The sequence below is a fragment of the Salvia hispanica genome, chromosome 3, assembly GCF_023119035.1.
Source record: "Salvia hispanica cultivar TCC Black 2014 chromosome 3, UniMelb_Shisp_WGS_1.0, whole genome shotgun sequence".
Taxonomy (NCBI): domain Eukaryota; kingdom Viridiplantae; phylum Streptophyta; class Magnoliopsida; order Lamiales; family Lamiaceae; genus Salvia; species Salvia hispanica.
The window spans coordinates 51053451-51069432 of NC_062967.1; the positions used below are offsets into that span (position 1 = coordinate 51053451).

Consider the following 15982-nt stretch of genomic DNA (forward strand, 5'->3'; position numbering starts at 1 on the left):
TCCGAGATGGAGAAATGGTTCCACTACTGTGGAATGGAGGTAGTATTAAGTCACTTCCTTTGTCTCAGCTAAATTGAGTTCGTATTCCTTTTGGGATGTCACAACTAAATTAAGTCATTTCCTTTTTTTTATAAAAAAGAAAAACATTCAATTATTTTTACTCTATTCCATCACCTATTTTATTCCTTTTTTATATTTTCTACTTTATTCTTTTCTCCTATTTTTTAACACAATTTCTTAATCTATATGTCGAAAAGTTATGATTCAAATTTTAGCTTTGACCATCTAGAAATCCGATAGCTTTTTGAATTGGCAGATTGATAAGTTTAATTGAATTCTTTGTTTCAAACTGTCATTCACATCCGCACTATGTCTAGTGCCTCAATTGTTGAAATTTATACTAACAATTAATGAGACAAATTTCATTGACTCGAGTTTACTTATTTGTCATAATGAAGGGCCCATGATAAAATTTGTCTAACAAATCCAAAAATGATTTTCTTTACTTTTCCAAAATTTTTCTTTCTTTTTTTTTTTCTTGAGATATTAATTGTTATTTAATTGGCAAATTTTAGTCAAAGTTGTAGTCACAAAGAATTAAATTTTGTCAATTGTTTCAATTGTGTACAAAATGACCTATTTTGCGATGTGCAAAAGGACATTTTCATTATACTAATAAGTATTTTTTCTTTGCATTTAAATAATTTTTCCTTTCTTATTATGACTAAACAACGTGATTTTGGGTATGAGTAAAGACATATGCAAATGAGATAATTGAGAAGAAATGGAAACTTTCGTGATAATATATTTTTTCATTTTCAAACCTTATGAAATAGATCTAAATTTGACTAGATTCCAGGATTTTAATGGCTGCTATCCCTTTTGTTTTATATTAAAAGTTTAAATTCAAAAGAAAGAGAATATGAAGTTGAAACCAGTCTCGAATCAAAATCAATCAAAATATATCCACCAGTCAAACTTGAACATTTTTAATGTCTTCAAATTTTGTAATTTGTATAACAAATTATGATCCTTTAATGTCTTCAAATTTTGTACACCATAACAAATTATGATCCTCTATATTATTGGATCCATATTTGGGAAATGGAAAATATGTGGCAAGCCCATGCTTAATTTTATATCAATTATTTTCGTAGTTAGTGAAATTAGTAACATAAATTAAATAAAAATATAGTGGGGAATTAAATTGAATATCACGATAAACGTAAGTTTTCAAGAATTCCTCGAACGTCACTTAAGAGCACAAACAACTTTAGTCAGTTTATGAAAAACACAAAAAATGACTGATTATAGAAAATGTGAGACTATGAGTGGTCTATCATTGATGTCATAAACTAAATAGGTTGACTAAGAAAAAAAGCAAGATTGCTCCGAGTTAACTTTTGTGTAAGTTTTCCTTTTGTAGGTCATGACTCTGAGGTAAAAAAAAAATAGAGAAATGTTGAAATTTAGAGCAAGAAAGAATTACAAACACCTTGTACGATGAATGTATTTCATCCGTCTCATAAAAATAGAATTTTTTTTTATTTTCGTCGATCCCATAAAAATAGCACACTTCTATTTATATTCAAATTTATTCTATTTATATAAATTATATTGTGATAAAGTATATGAGTTATTAAAACCAACAAAATTCTAATTGACTATTGTAAAAGTTCAAGCTTCAGTTTTGGTGTGTTAGATTTCTTATTATTATGAATTTATGATACTAGCTATGATTATACATATGTATAATGGATATTAGATACTACTACTAATAAATTTCAAAATAATGAAACTTCTAACATAAGTTGATCCTCTAAAGATATTAGGATAAACTTTTTAAGATTTTTTATTAAACATGTGGATAAAATGAAGTGATTAAATAAATTTACCAGTGAGCCTATGACTCTAACCTAAATAAAAATATTTATAACTAATTTACAGTAATAACTAATAACTTCCAATTTAGTGTATTAAAATTATCAACACAAAGACATAACTATATCAATACAACATGTAAATTTAAATATCAACACAAAGACATAAGTTTATCAGCATAAGAATATTGATAAATTTATGTCTTTCTGTTGATCTTTTTAACATACAAAATTGATATTAGTTTATTAGTTATTACTGTAACTTAGTTAGTATTTGATCACACACCTTTATAACTATAAACACATATGAACAAATCCATAACCGGTTACCTAAAATTCGAAAAATCTCTACACCAATTATCCAAGCTCGTATTTTAAAAATGGTGGATATCGGGTCGAAATTAGATATACTCAAAACCCGAGAACTAACCTATTAGCCCTAAGAATGATAAAGAAAAGATAAAAATGCCTAAAAAACACAAGATTTAATCAATAAGTACTATTCATTCATTTTCGAGCTCTCATGATCTAAAATAATTACCTTACCTTCAGATTCGAATCAAGTAAATATAAGAAGTTTGAAATCATAATAAGAGGTGCTAAACAAACACAAGCAAGCTAATTAATTATTAATAAAGTTTACAAAACTCTCTCAAACACACGCACGCAATAACCGTAGTAGACATGTTTCGTGTATCAAACACATAATTAATTAAAGAATTTATGGTATAGTTGGGATTTTCGTATTGTTCCAAAACAAAACAATAAAATGTTAAGATGAGCTGTTTAACTGATTTCTTAAATGATAAACAAAGTTCAACAAATGAGATGCTTTGAACCTTCCTCCATTGCTGTTTTCTTTATTAGATATGCTTTGTGCATGAAATCTTAATACTTTAATTATATGTATACGATTGACTTAACAATATGGTTTTATTTATTCTAGTTATAAACTATAGGTTTATACTGCCTTCCAAGTTCCAACCAAACTTGAAATTGTTAAATTAATAAGCGTTTTTTTGGCAATGCATCATATATTTCCTTAAAAAAATGCATTTGATTCTTTCCATTAATTTTTATACATTGTAGCACATATACACGTACTCATATATTTTTTCTGAAATATTTTGGTTTTTCGTTAATTTTTATAATTTTAACTATGTACCTAGTCAAGAAAATATTAATTGTATATGTATGTATTACGAATAATTAGGTAATATAATCGATCTTTTATGTTTTAACTAATTTATCATTTATATAGTATAGTAGTAATAGTGAAACGTCAAAAAAAATGTTCAATGCACATTGACAGCTGAACAAATAATAAACTATGCAAGAGCTTGTACTATCAACATATCAATATGGATGGTTTTAATTTCTAAATGTTAATATTACTAGTATTAAATTTTATTTTGATTATAGCTTTTACTGTATAATTAAAGAATTTTAATGTCTTATGAATCTTTTTACCTTAACAACGTGCATGTACGAATCAATCTTCGAACAATTTTTGCAATAAAATTACTCTCCCAACATATGATGACTCCAATAATTAATAAGCTGATATGAGTTCACGTATATAGACATGAAAGATGTATAATACTACACGGTTACGAATTCGAATATTTTAATTTGCACATATAGCAACGTATATTAAAATTCAACTAAAATAAAATACTGGCCAAAACTTTTTTTTATCGCAATTGTTCAAATACATAAAAAAAGTAAATGAGTAGACGATGGAATTAAAAGCATAAAAAAAGAGAGTAATTGGGGTTGGTCCAAATTGAAGAAACTCCAATTCCAAGGAAGGATTTGGTCTCAAAAACGAAGGATTCGTTTGTTTGGTTAGGAGTTTTCATAATCATGATTCTTGCCTGATATTGTGGGTCAGGTCGGCATTTCCTCAAGATTTTACTACATACAAAGATAACAAAATGAATGGATTTGAGTTAGGTGTTATTGTGGTCGTGTCCTTATCTGGTTGATCAATTATAAAATTCAAATAATTTTAGTTGAGTTCGGATAATAATCTATTAAAAACTAAGTACTAGTAATATTTAAATTATTTTTATGGCGAATTATACATTAGTTTTATTCTCTTTGCAGCTAAAGGTGATTCCGTTGCCTTGGCGGCCCCCACACTCCGGCCTGACATTAGTTTTATTCTCTTAGTTTGTGTAAATCAGGCTTAAATATAAATTATATTTAAAACTCAAGTTTAATAGTTTAGTTTCACGTTTTAATTGTATAAATTATAGTACTAATCGTGTTTGGGTCGTTATATTGTTTTTATTGCATTATATCAACCCATATTATATCATGTTGTATGTGGTTCGTGTTCGTGTTTGAAAGTAGTAGGCTAGGTTTGTATTGGATTAAAAGTTTTCTAAAAAAATTAAGTTCGAATTAAACTTTATTAAATTGAGCAATTACCAGGTTGACCTGATTCATTTGTGACTAATGCATATATCCATCTAATATGTACTAGTACGTGTAATAAGTACATATATCAATTTTTTCACTAGAGAATTTTTAATACTTGGGTGTTTACCGTTACAATGAGAGCTATTTATAGTAAGGACATGAATTTGAGTTATTTAAACTGAACTGGTGTTTTGGCTGCGTTGATTTTCAGGCTTTTTAATTGCAAGAGATGATAGTAATTTATAGCATTTCTTTTGGCTAGTAAAATGGAGTACAGTAGTATATTCTTATTTCTTCCAAATCATTAACAAAAATGGCAATCTTAGGGCCACACACAAAATCTTTTTGCCAGCTTATTTATTCCTCCAATGTTTCCTTGTTCTTGTCTTTGTTTTGTTTTGTTTTGAAATTCCTACAACTAGCTCATTCTAGATATCTATGATAACTTAAGTAGAGGGCATGTATGTCATCATATTATTCCAAGTTTCCAACAATGATTTATTAGTATGACAAATTTTGTGTTTACTTACATATAGTTTAGCTTTGCATTAATTGGACAAAGCATAGTGTATTTGACTTTATCCACTCAATAGAATATTTGCAGATCTCTAAACTGGTTTGCAATATAGAAATAGCAAGTCTGTTACTCTTAAATGTGTTTCGGTATCACATTAAACATTTTTATTATTTAATGTAGTAAAGGAGAATATGAATAGTATATCTTTATTGTTGGCCACATTATTGTATGCTGCCCTTAAGGAGGGATGTTGGGGCAAATTTGTTGTGTCCCTATACAACCCCATGAGGCCAATTTGTTTGTTTCACCAAATCCCTTATCTTTTGCTTTATATATATGGAGTAGTAGTTTTTTATATCATATCATGATCATATTCTGTTTAAAGATTGATGATTCATATAGTATGAATTTGTGAGGGAACAAGAAACATGAATATCTATTTTTTGTTGATATAGGAAAGAAAAATTTGCCAATACAAACAAACTCCATTAGTATATTACAATATACTACTACTAAAATCTATCGCTATAAACAAGATTAAATTCGAACTTGCTCATTTACTCATCGATTCAATCACTACGCAAACTTAATAATCTATATACTCCCCCGTCCAAAAAAATAGTGCACATTTATCATTTTTGTCGTCCACAAAAAGTAGAACAAATTTATTTATGGAAAGTTTTCAACAATAATAATCATACACATCATTCCACTAACACTACTTCTCACTTACTTTTTCTCCTTCTCTCTTACTTTACCAATTCTACATTAAAACCCGTGCCATATACTAATTGCTTTATTTTTTGTGGACGGAGGGGAGTATGATTCAATGAGGTACTCCGTATAATAGTTTTCTTTACCGTATTTAGTCTACCATTTAAACTCGTTGTGACAAAAATAAATTCACTCTGCAAGAGAAATGAATGAGAACACAGAATGCAAGTGAGGACTGAATTGCATTTAATTACTTATAAAATAAACAATAGTCGCTTCAACATTTTAGACCCCTAAATCCAACAAATGAAAATTGCAATTATTAGAGATTATGTGGGCCTTAAGCAGCCGAATTTGCTTTTGAATTATCCAAAATATAAATTGGTATATGGTGTAAATTAAATTGTAGTAGCAGCTATTTTTATTATTGGTTTTATGCACTTTTTCAGTATGTTTTAAACTTGCTTTAGTAGTAATTTAATCTCATGGGTTGTGGATTGAGGCAGAGCGATAAGACCACAAATTCAGAGTGGAAAAAGGTGTGCCATGCGAAAGGGCTACCAAATGCACGACCCGTGCATGAATAGTCAAGAGAGAGACGCCTTGGAGCAAATGGTACGGACCGTGCACTTGGCCTAAAATAAGTGTAGAGAAGACTCTTTTATCTACACTAATATCTCTCTTACTTTACTTTCTCTCTTCTTTAACTATTTATCATCATTCTTTCTAAACAATTGCTCTAAACAAAACGCCTCTACTATGGAAGTACTATATCTCAAAATTCACAACATAAAATGGAAGTACTATATCTCAAAATTCACAACATAAGAGCGTACAAATACAAAAATATAGTAGTAGAAGCTAACCTATATCACATTCAATGATCATACTATGAATCAATAACTGCAGTCTGAGCAAAAAAAAACTACAATCTGGCACAGGAAAAACGGAAAATCTGCTTAAGTCGTCACTGCTTGCACTTGTATACGAAACCAAACTTACTGGGGGCTTTGGCTACGACTTACAAGATATTGAATTTTCGCTCTACAGCATTTGTAATAATCGAAATGGCATATGCAGCACTCAATGGATATTCGGAGACTGCAAGGAAACATCAAGATCATCAGAATACACACACAATACAAACAAAAACTAGAAGCAACATGTGGAAATCTTGCTCTGACCAACTAGGTGAAATGCTTGAATTACTTCGTAAACTAGATGGTGATCCGTCTTCGGATATATATTAATCAACAGCAAATGTCAACTCACTGTACCAAAGTTATTATTCAAAGAAGTGATTTGAACAAGTGAAGTGACTGCACAAACAAGGGTGAATCACTTGAAATCATTCCGATGTGTCTAATATTTACTTTTTGTTCACTTCAAATAAGTTGATCGCCAAAGGCCATGAATATGCTGCTTTTTAGTGACTAATTTGGTAATATGCCTTCCACGTAGAGAGATTGGTATTAATCATGATTTGTCCATATCGTTCCTATGCTTATTATTTTTTGGGGAGAGATAAATTAAATCCATCTATCAAACTGTAAAAAATAAAGCAAAGGCATTTGACAATGGTGATTTTGTGGGCCCAGACTGAAATAAATACCCAATTTAGATTGTTTGATTGTTTGTTTTTTAGAAAATTTAGGGGCTTGCTGTTCATCATTCTGAATGAAGCTAAAGTGCTAAACCAATTTCAAGGCTTACATGTTCCTCAGGTATGAGAAGAGGGCTCTATTATATACCTATTTCCTCACAGTTTTATAAAATAAGGAGCAGAAAATATAAGCAAAACCCTGTAAAGAGATGTTGAGTTAAATTTACACATATCATGAATTCTAGAGGACTTACTTGAAATATAATCTTCAACATAATCTTCATCAATTTTTCCATGGGACATTGCTCCTAACTGTCGATGCACCAGAGAAGAATGTTAACAAATTTAAGCTAAATGAATAGCATTGATAAAGAGCATTAAATAAAACAAGGGAAGAAAAAGTAACGAGAAAGACTGGCAATGTACCACAAATACTAAATCCAATTCTTCGTTGATTTTACCAACATAGTTGTGCATGTCAATCAACTTTTCCGAACTATGAGAGAAGCCTGTAGTCCAGTAAAACCAGTTGAGATTTAATTTGGCAGCAAACACAAACCCCAAAGACAAAAATCAGCAAAGAAAATCCACTTCACCTATTTTACGGCTGTTGGTGGGTAGATACTGGGTCACAGGGTTCTTCACAAGGCGTAAAAGCTTTTCACCATTGCCAGTTGCAGTAATGTGCAGCTTTTGCAACAATTGTACTGTAACAGTTAATAAGAAAGATCACAAATGTAAAATCTATGACCAATACATTTCAGATGGATATACGCAAACTGTGCTACTTCTTTAAATTTAGTACTGACCCATGAGACCGGAGAACCTCTTATATGTTCTTGGCAGACGCGCGTGGGGCTTGATCTCCAATAGAAGACCTTGTTGTGTCCTTACATACAGAGCCTTCAGTCTCCCACTTTTGTTCACGCGACTATCTAAAATTGTTTGGATTGCCTAAAATTGCCAACATATTGTTTAGAGAAAACAGAGTTACAAGTGTTGATATTCAACAAAAAAGTTAGCATCTATTCCAAAATATCATCACCTCTAAAGCAAAACAAAATTTATCGAGATTCTCTAATCGTCAAAAGCAAAATTAGGTACAACTATTTGGTTGTAAAGGAAATGCAATCAAATTGACTGAACAAAGCATAATCAATACCTGAAAAGCAATATCGGGGCGATAATCGGCGGGGTTCCGCTTATTCTTCGCCAAAAAGGTGGCATGCTCGTCGGAACTCAATAGCTGATAAGTCTGTCACCAAAAAAAACAGATCAATACACAATCCTCACCAAAACACACACAATGTTACAAAGTTCGAACCTTTCCAACTTTGGCAATCTCCAAAGAGGCCTTCTCGAGAACAAAGATGACTCGCTGCTTGTTACTTCCCGTATCCAGTGGAGCAATCGGAATCCCGGGCATATCAGCAACCAAATTTTCCTCCTTTTCAGAGTCCGAGGCGTCTGTCTTCACTCTCTTCGACGGCTCCGCCATTTCGACTGATTGCTCTCTATCGTATTTCTCATCTTTGTTCTTCCTCTTCTGCCCTTTCATTTTGTATGCCCGCCCCATGATTTTCCCTAATTTCTTAGCCCTAGAAATCGCGGCTGGAATTGAGCTCTGGAAGTTAGGGTTTTAGAAGCAATGAAGAAGAGAGGTTTAGGCTCAGATTCCATTTTCTCCGATTTGCTTTTATATCTGTGGCCAGATTTTTGTCCACGTGGCCATATGATTTATGCCCAATAAAACATTTTATAATTATTAAAATATTACTCCGAATATTAGTTTGAGAGCATAAAAGAAAATTAAATTTATCAGAATTCAAATATTATGAACGGAAAAACCAAATGACAATTAAGTGAAGTATTAATATTTGATAATCTTGGAATATTAATGTTCCAAATTCGAATATTATGATTGCAGTAAACGTGTATAGTGCAAAGTGTGTGAGCCAATTCCGCAAATCTCCGCCACACTCCATTCCCAACTCTCGACCTAACCGCCTGCTCTACACAAACACAAGCCTCAAACGTTTTCCACCGTTTTCCACTACCGTTTTCGCCGGCGATCGCATGGCCAGCTCGGGATCAAGGTCCGGTGCTACTCTTTTTTTTTTTTTTTTTTTTTTTTTTTTTTTTTTTTTTTTGGTAATTTTCATGAATACCGATTGATCAATAGTTGCTTCATTTTACATCTCGTTTAGCTCAGAAATGGGAAAGTATTACTGTTTGGTACAACAATTATTGACATTCAGCTGAAATTGTGAATTTATTGACAGTGTTTTTTTTTTTTCCAGTGCCTCTGTTTTAGGTACTTTTGATTGTACTGAGAATGGTGGAACGATCGAGTGTGTTAGCCCTAAATATGCAGAAATAATTGTAATTCGTCACGGCGAAACGGAGTGGAATACTGATCGCAGAATCCAGGTCCTTGTCTTTCTCTTTCTGAGTAAATCAAGTGCGGTATTCACGTAATTGATGAACCATTATGTTAAAAGCTGGAGTTCTGCATCAGAATTCATGGCCGTGGTGCTTTAAATTAGTCATAAATCTGTTGAACCAAAGTTAGGAAAGGGGTTTTTTATTCATTTATTTAAGAATTGTAGTTGCGTTTAAGTTGCTTTGTTTTACTTATATCCTATTCCAGTAAAATTTATGGTCTTGCATTACATCATTTGGATATTGAAGTTTAGAAATGAGTATTCCTTTGAAGATTAATGGACAGCAGTTTTTGTGCTAGCTACCACTTATAACTTACAATTACATGTTCCCCTTTCTGATGTAGTGGTAAAGAATAGATTCATCAACATTTATGTTACAGTTATCATATTTGTGATGGACAGGGGCACCTGGATGTGGACTTAAATGATGTTGGGCGACAGCAGGCCTTTGCAGTATGTTGTGTTTCTGCAATTTCTGGTGTATTTGCTAGTGTAGGCAATAATGTGAATTGGAATTTGTTATTTCTTGCACAAGGTGGCTGACCGGATTTCAAAGGAGCCCAAAATCTCTGCAGTATATTCATCAGACTTAAAACGAGCATTTTGCACTGCCGAGATAATAGCAAAAGGCTGTGGGGTAACTGAGGTATGACTGGATGATCATATTATAGCTTTGGTTTTCATGATTCTTATCTTCTTGCAGTGATGTGTTGATGTAAAGTACTTTCCATGAATCTACTTTTAAGCAGTCTCACTTATTTGTTGCGGTAATAACTTTGTATTTATGAGCTGGCTGTTAGTTTTTGCACTGCAAGGAAATTTAGAAACTTGCAGCACAACTTGGAGAATGGTTGGCGAAATCAGGATATATATTTATTTATTTATTTAGTCAAGAAAAGAAGCGAATCTAGAAAAAGAAAACGAGAGTCTAATATTTTAATGAAGTATATTTCTTGTCCAAGTTCAGTGTCTTCATTCATTGTTGTATTTAGTTTAACAAACTTTTATTGGTTTGTATGGTTTTGTAGTAGAGTACTTTTTGGTGTTGAGTATTAAATTGGAGGTAGGAGGTGTGTTTAACAATATAGCAATTTAATCTATTTTCCATAAAACAGTAAAGTGATGGCATGCAACACTTATATAGTAAAATGGCATACCATTTGGATGATTGAACAATATGCTCTCACGAGCCATACATGTCTAACCAAATTGTTTCACTGGAATTGGTGATTCGTATATCCTATATAGTTCATGATGAAACCAATCACCAAAAGCATGCAAAGTGTAGCCCCTTATGTATTGTTCAGTTACCCGCTGCTCTTTGGTTCTGATTGATTACTGTACAACATGAAATGTGTAACTTTAGAGTTCAATCTGACTCAGATGATACTTTTTTTTAATGTTTGTAGTTAAAGAGTTTCATACCTGTTTTTGTCAGAGCTTGTTAGCTTTGGGCACTACCTTTCAGTTAACACATATCCCGAATAATGTGTTTTGCGTCCATCAGGTTGCTAAAGAAGCAGACTTGAGGGAGAGACATCTTGGAGACCTTCAAGGGGTTGTCTTTCATGAAGCTCAGAGAGTCAAACCAGAAGCTCATAAAGCATTTGTTTCTTCCCATGAAGATCAAGAAATTCCAGTATATTCTCTCTCTCACTCTCTCCACATTCACGCGCACACACTAACTTATAGTTATCTTGGTGCTCTATGTTTTGCGGGAGTTAGGTATGCATTCTTTAAGAGTTTATTTTCTTGGAGTAATAATGACATTCTTTTCATGTGATTTAGAATGGTTGGATACTTGGATGGTTGCTTGTGGAAATTTATTCCTAAGTGTTCATTTAGTTTGTCCAGTTGTCATTGCTGCCCCTTACATAAAGGTGGCATGTAAAACATTTATACCAGACATATTGGCCGCTAAATCTAGTCCCATGCTCATGAATGGACATATAAATGCAGATTATTTCTGACCTATGTGAACTTCTCTACGGATTGCTCTGGTTATAGCTAATCCGCCACGTATGCAGGGTGGTGGAGAGAGTTTCAATCAACTATACAAACGTAGCACTTTGGCTTTGCAAAGGATAGCGAAGAAACACCAAGGTACTTGCTTGTTCCTCAACTTGTCGTGTCCAGAGAAGAGATTCGAGCAATTCATTATAATGTTGGGTTTATGCAGGTGAGAGAGTGGTTGTAGTGTCACACGGCGGTACCATCAGAGCACTTCACAAACGGGCTTCTCCACATCAGCGGTGTGGGAAGGTTCTCAACACTTCCGTCAACATATTTCACCTCTCTGAGGATGGGAAATGGTGCATTAAGTCATGGGGCGATGTGAGTCACCTCAACCAAACCAGCTTTCTGGATTCGGGCTTTGGCGGAGATCGGAACTCTGGCTAAGGTACTAGATTTCTCATAGTGAGGGAGAGACTGAGTCATACTAATATTTTTTGTCAAAACATTATGACGTTCTGTATTTTTTTTTGAGTAAAGGCCAAAAGTGGTCCCTAACATATGGCCGTTTTATCAATTTGGTCCTTAACATTATCTTTTTGATTATTTGGTCCCTCACAAATGAATTTTGACCCGAATCGGTCCCCCAATTAACAGATTCGTTAAAAAATAGACGGTGATTGCAAATTTGACTAAATTAAATTACTAATTGTAATTAATTACACTTAATTAAAATTCTTAATCTTAACAAAATTAAACACGCAGCATCCCTGACCAAATCGGCGACGTTCGCCTGCATCAAGCTGATCCGATCGAGATGTTTCATTTGGGGGAATTTGGGGAAAGGGGAAGCACCGCCCACGGCGGTGGGCGCTCACCGACCAAATTAACTACAATTAGTAATTTAATTTAGTCAAGTTTGCAATCACCGTCTATTTTTTAACGGATCTGTTAATAAGGGACCGATTCGGGTCAGAATTCATTTGTGAGGGACCAAATAATCAAAAAGATAATGTTAAGGACCAAATTGATAAAACAACCATATGTTAGGGACCACTTTTGGCCTTTATTCTTTTTTTTTTTTGACAATATGCAATAAAAAAAACATGCACCTCTTATTTTTCTCGATCTGAGAAAATGTTAATCCTATCTTATGTTACGGATCATTGATAAGAGTTCAATATATTACCAATTAATTATAGCAAATATTTTATTCCAGAGATAATTGATATTCCTATGTTTATTATTCGGTTTCGCATGAAAATTGGCGTGACATGTTGATGTGTCATAACATGTTAGACAAATTTGAAAACTATATTTTCGATATTTTAGATTACTCACATGATATTTATCGTTTTTACTACTAATTGATGGGGCAAAAACAGTTTGGGATTTGAAGTAGAAGTACACGGTTTTAGTCTTCGGTTTTAAACCGCTAATTTCGGGTAGAAACGTGATGCTAGCATATCCAATTTGAAATGATATTTATGATTTATCATTTTTATAAAGCTCAAGAGACATGCATTTGGCAATCTGGTGAGCCACGTCTGGTTTCGAAAAATAGATGTGGGGGTACAATTGCCATAAAATTAATAATTTAGAGTTACATATACTTCCCCGAACACAAAAAATTGGCAAGTTTTATCATTTTGGATCATTATAATGTGGACCCAACAATCCACTAACACTATTATTTTTATAATTTATGATATTATTGATAAAATAGAAATAATTAGGAGTGTAATTAATTACCATTTATTTTAAAATACTAAATATTTCGATATAAAAGAGAAAAGCTTCCAAAATAATCGTCAAGCATGGAGTTGTTGCAAGCCGATGTAATTATTTAATTCGGGGCCCCTTGACAAAGTACAAAATTATATAAAAAGACTTCCATTCATACTACTACTACTATAACAATTCTCAAGTCATTTTAAAAAAGACTAAATATGTGAATTTAAGAGGAAAAGATTCCAAATGAGCGTCAAACATAGAGTTGTTAAGAAAAGAAGTTGTTATGCCTACCAGCGATTTCAATATTTTATTCGACGCCCCTTGATACACAAGAAATTATACTAATATAAAAAGACATCCTCTCATTTTTTATAACTACTTTTTGAATTCAAAAGCAAAGGAGTTGTTGTCTTGTTAGCATTTGTAGACCCATTGCACAACACAAGCTACCATTACCAGCGCATACTATATTCAATGGCCGATCAGCTACACTCGAGGTTAACTCTTTGGTTGGATCGAGAATAAGTTGATTTCTGTGTTTTGATTTTCAATTGATTTGCGCAGGAAATATGCGGAGATTGTTTTGATTCGTCACGGCGAAACCGATTGGAATGTTGAGCGCAGAATTCAGGTACTCATGAATAAACGAATCAAGTACTCTACTAATTAATGGAAGAATGTCAAATTTTAGTGTATTTTTATTGTTATAATTAGGGGCAGCTGGATGTTGATTTAAATGATCGTGGCAGGCAGCAGGCATTTGCTGTAAGTCATGATTCTTGTAGTGAATTTGGTTTTGATAGTATTTGATTATGAGTGAGTTTGGTTGGTGAAGGTGGCCGAGCGGCTCGGAAAGGAACCTAAGCTGAATGCAGTCTATTCTTCCGACTTGAAACGAGCATTTGACACTGCTCAGATGATAGCACAAAGCTGTGGCGTGCTTAAGGTAATGTGTATTGTGCCTTGTTTAATTAATGTGTTTGTAAAGGATTGATGATCACATATGCATTGACTGTTGTGTTTTTAGGTGATTACTGATCCAGAACTGCGAGAGAGACATCTCGGGGAGCTTCAAGGCCTTCTTTTTGTTGAAGCAGATCAAATTCAGGATCCTAAATTCACTGCTTCTAGACACAATCGTGACGCAGGAGTTCCAGTACTCTCTCTTTGTTAAAATTTTAAGTGTTCAAGTTCAATTCTGGAATTTAGATAATGAATTGATAACGTGGGCAGGGTGGTGGAGAGAGTTATAACGAGGCGTACAACCGGTGCACGCGGGCTGTGCAGAGGATTGCAAATCAACACATAGGTAATGTAATGTATTGTATGGATTGGGTTAATTTGTCTTGTGTTTCTTACATAAAGAAGTTGTGAATAGCTAGCTATATTGATGGATGTAGGGGAGAGAGTGGTGGTAGTATCTCATGGGGCTGCCATAGAGGCAATCTCTAAGAAGGCACTTCCATCTGAAGATTTTAAGGGGAAGGTTCCAAATGCATCCATCAATGTTCTCCATGTCTCCTATCATGATTGGGCCATCAACTCCTGGGGCGATGTTACTCACCTCAAAAATTTAGGTGTTTAGCCAAGCTTCAAGCACCAAAAGTTCACTACTTCAACTTATTCACTCATGAGCAATAATAAGTTTACTTAAACAATCTTATTATAATTTGTCATTCCCAACCTTCTATTTTTCCTCATCAATATATCTACTTTGATGCAACGAATTGGTAGTTGTATCAATGAGCATGCATGAATCCATTTAATTTGTTGTTACCATATTAATCCTACTACACATTGCCACCGCAAACATGAAACTTCCCTCCGTCCAGGATTAAATGTACCATGTGACTGGTACGAGTTTTAAAAAATTGTTTTAATTTATGAAGAAAGATGGAGAGTAAGTGTGAGTCATACTGTTATGCACTCCCTCTGTCCCAAGGTACCAAGGTAGTAAAAACATTTATTTTAGGCACGAGAGTTAAGAAATTGATATACTAAAGGTTAAAACAGAGTGAATAAACTATGAGAGAGAAAGAGAGTAGAATATTAGAGAAAGAAAAGTTTTTGCTATATAAGGAAATGACTCAACTACCTTAAAATATCGAATAAGACTCAACTATACCTTGACGGATGGAGTATTAGTTTTATAAATAAAATGTTAGTGGAATGTGCGATGTATTATAAATGGGTCGCTCACTCTTAAAAGGACTTATAAGGGAGAGAGTTATCCATACTTATATAGACAAGTTAGGATCATCACCAAGTCGATGTGAGACAAGATTTAAGAGTTTTAACACGCCCCCTGACATGTGAACCAGAATGATCACATCAGACTTCCATGACGTCACCAAACCGAACCGGCCCGGAACCGTCACCGGCGGTTCGGAACCGTGAACCGGAACCGCGGTGGCGGTTCGGAACCGGATAGGAGTCGGCGGTTTAGGCGGGCCGGTTCAGGTTCACGGAAAATCAAGAACCGGAACCGGTGGTTCGCCGGAAACCGGCGGTTCCGAACCGCCGGTTCGGCGGTTCCGGTAGCTTTTCAGGGTTTAGGGTATAGGCATGCGGGCGTAGGCATGCCGACTAAGAGTATATATATATACTATCTATTTACATTTATAATTTATTGGTTTTTACTTCAACTTTTTTTATTTAAGTCTTTTGATTCTTTTGTAATTTCAATTTTCAACATTTGTATTTGTAATAT

General features: G+C 33.5%; 3 protein-coding genes across 3 annotated transcripts; 2 read left to right on the forward strand and 1 right to left on the reverse strand.

Annotated features, from left to right (window-relative positions):
- Window positions 1-6319: 6319 nt before the first annotated feature.
- Window positions 6320-8808, reverse strand: LOC125215112 (ribosomal RNA small subunit methyltransferase NEP1-like). The gene is made up of 7 exons (XM_048116433.1): window positions 8466-8808; window positions 8304-8396; window positions 7951-8095; window positions 7738-7848; window positions 7568-7650; window positions 7396-7453; window positions 6320-6639 (listed from the first exon to the last, which is right to left on the reverse strand). The coding sequence occupies exons 1-7, from the start codon at window positions 8715-8717 to the stop codon at window positions 6560-6562; spliced, it is 822 nt and encodes a 273-aa protein (XP_047972390.1). The 5' UTR covers window positions 8718-8808; the 3' UTR covers window positions 6320-6559.
- A 208-nt stretch (window positions 8809-9016) lies between these two features.
- LOC125211952 (phosphoglycerate mutase-like protein 4) lies at window positions 9017-12739 on the forward strand. Its single transcript, XM_048111924.1, has 7 exons — window positions 9017-9237; window positions 9442-9571; window positions 9988-10038; window positions 10121-10231; window positions 11093-11224; window positions 11613-11688; window positions 11765-12739. The coding sequence occupies exons 1-7, from the start codon at window positions 9059-9061 to the stop codon at window positions 11983-11985; spliced, it is 900 nt and encodes a 299-aa protein (XP_047967881.1). The 5' UTR covers window positions 9017-9058; the 3' UTR covers window positions 11986-12739.
- Window positions 12740-13651: 912 nt separating this feature from the next.
- On the forward strand, window positions 13652-15057 carry LOC125216782 (phosphoglycerate mutase-like protein 4). Its single transcript, XM_048118550.1, has 7 exons — window positions 13652-13769; window positions 13837-13903; window positions 13987-14037; window positions 14108-14218; window positions 14300-14428; window positions 14506-14581; window positions 14673-15057. Exons 1-7 carry the CDS (start codon window positions 13747-13749, stop codon window positions 14855-14857), a joined length of 642 nt encoding a protein of 213 aa, XP_047974507.1. The 5' UTR covers window positions 13652-13746; the 3' UTR covers window positions 14858-15057.
- The last annotated feature ends 925 nt before the right edge of the window (window positions 15058-15982 follow it).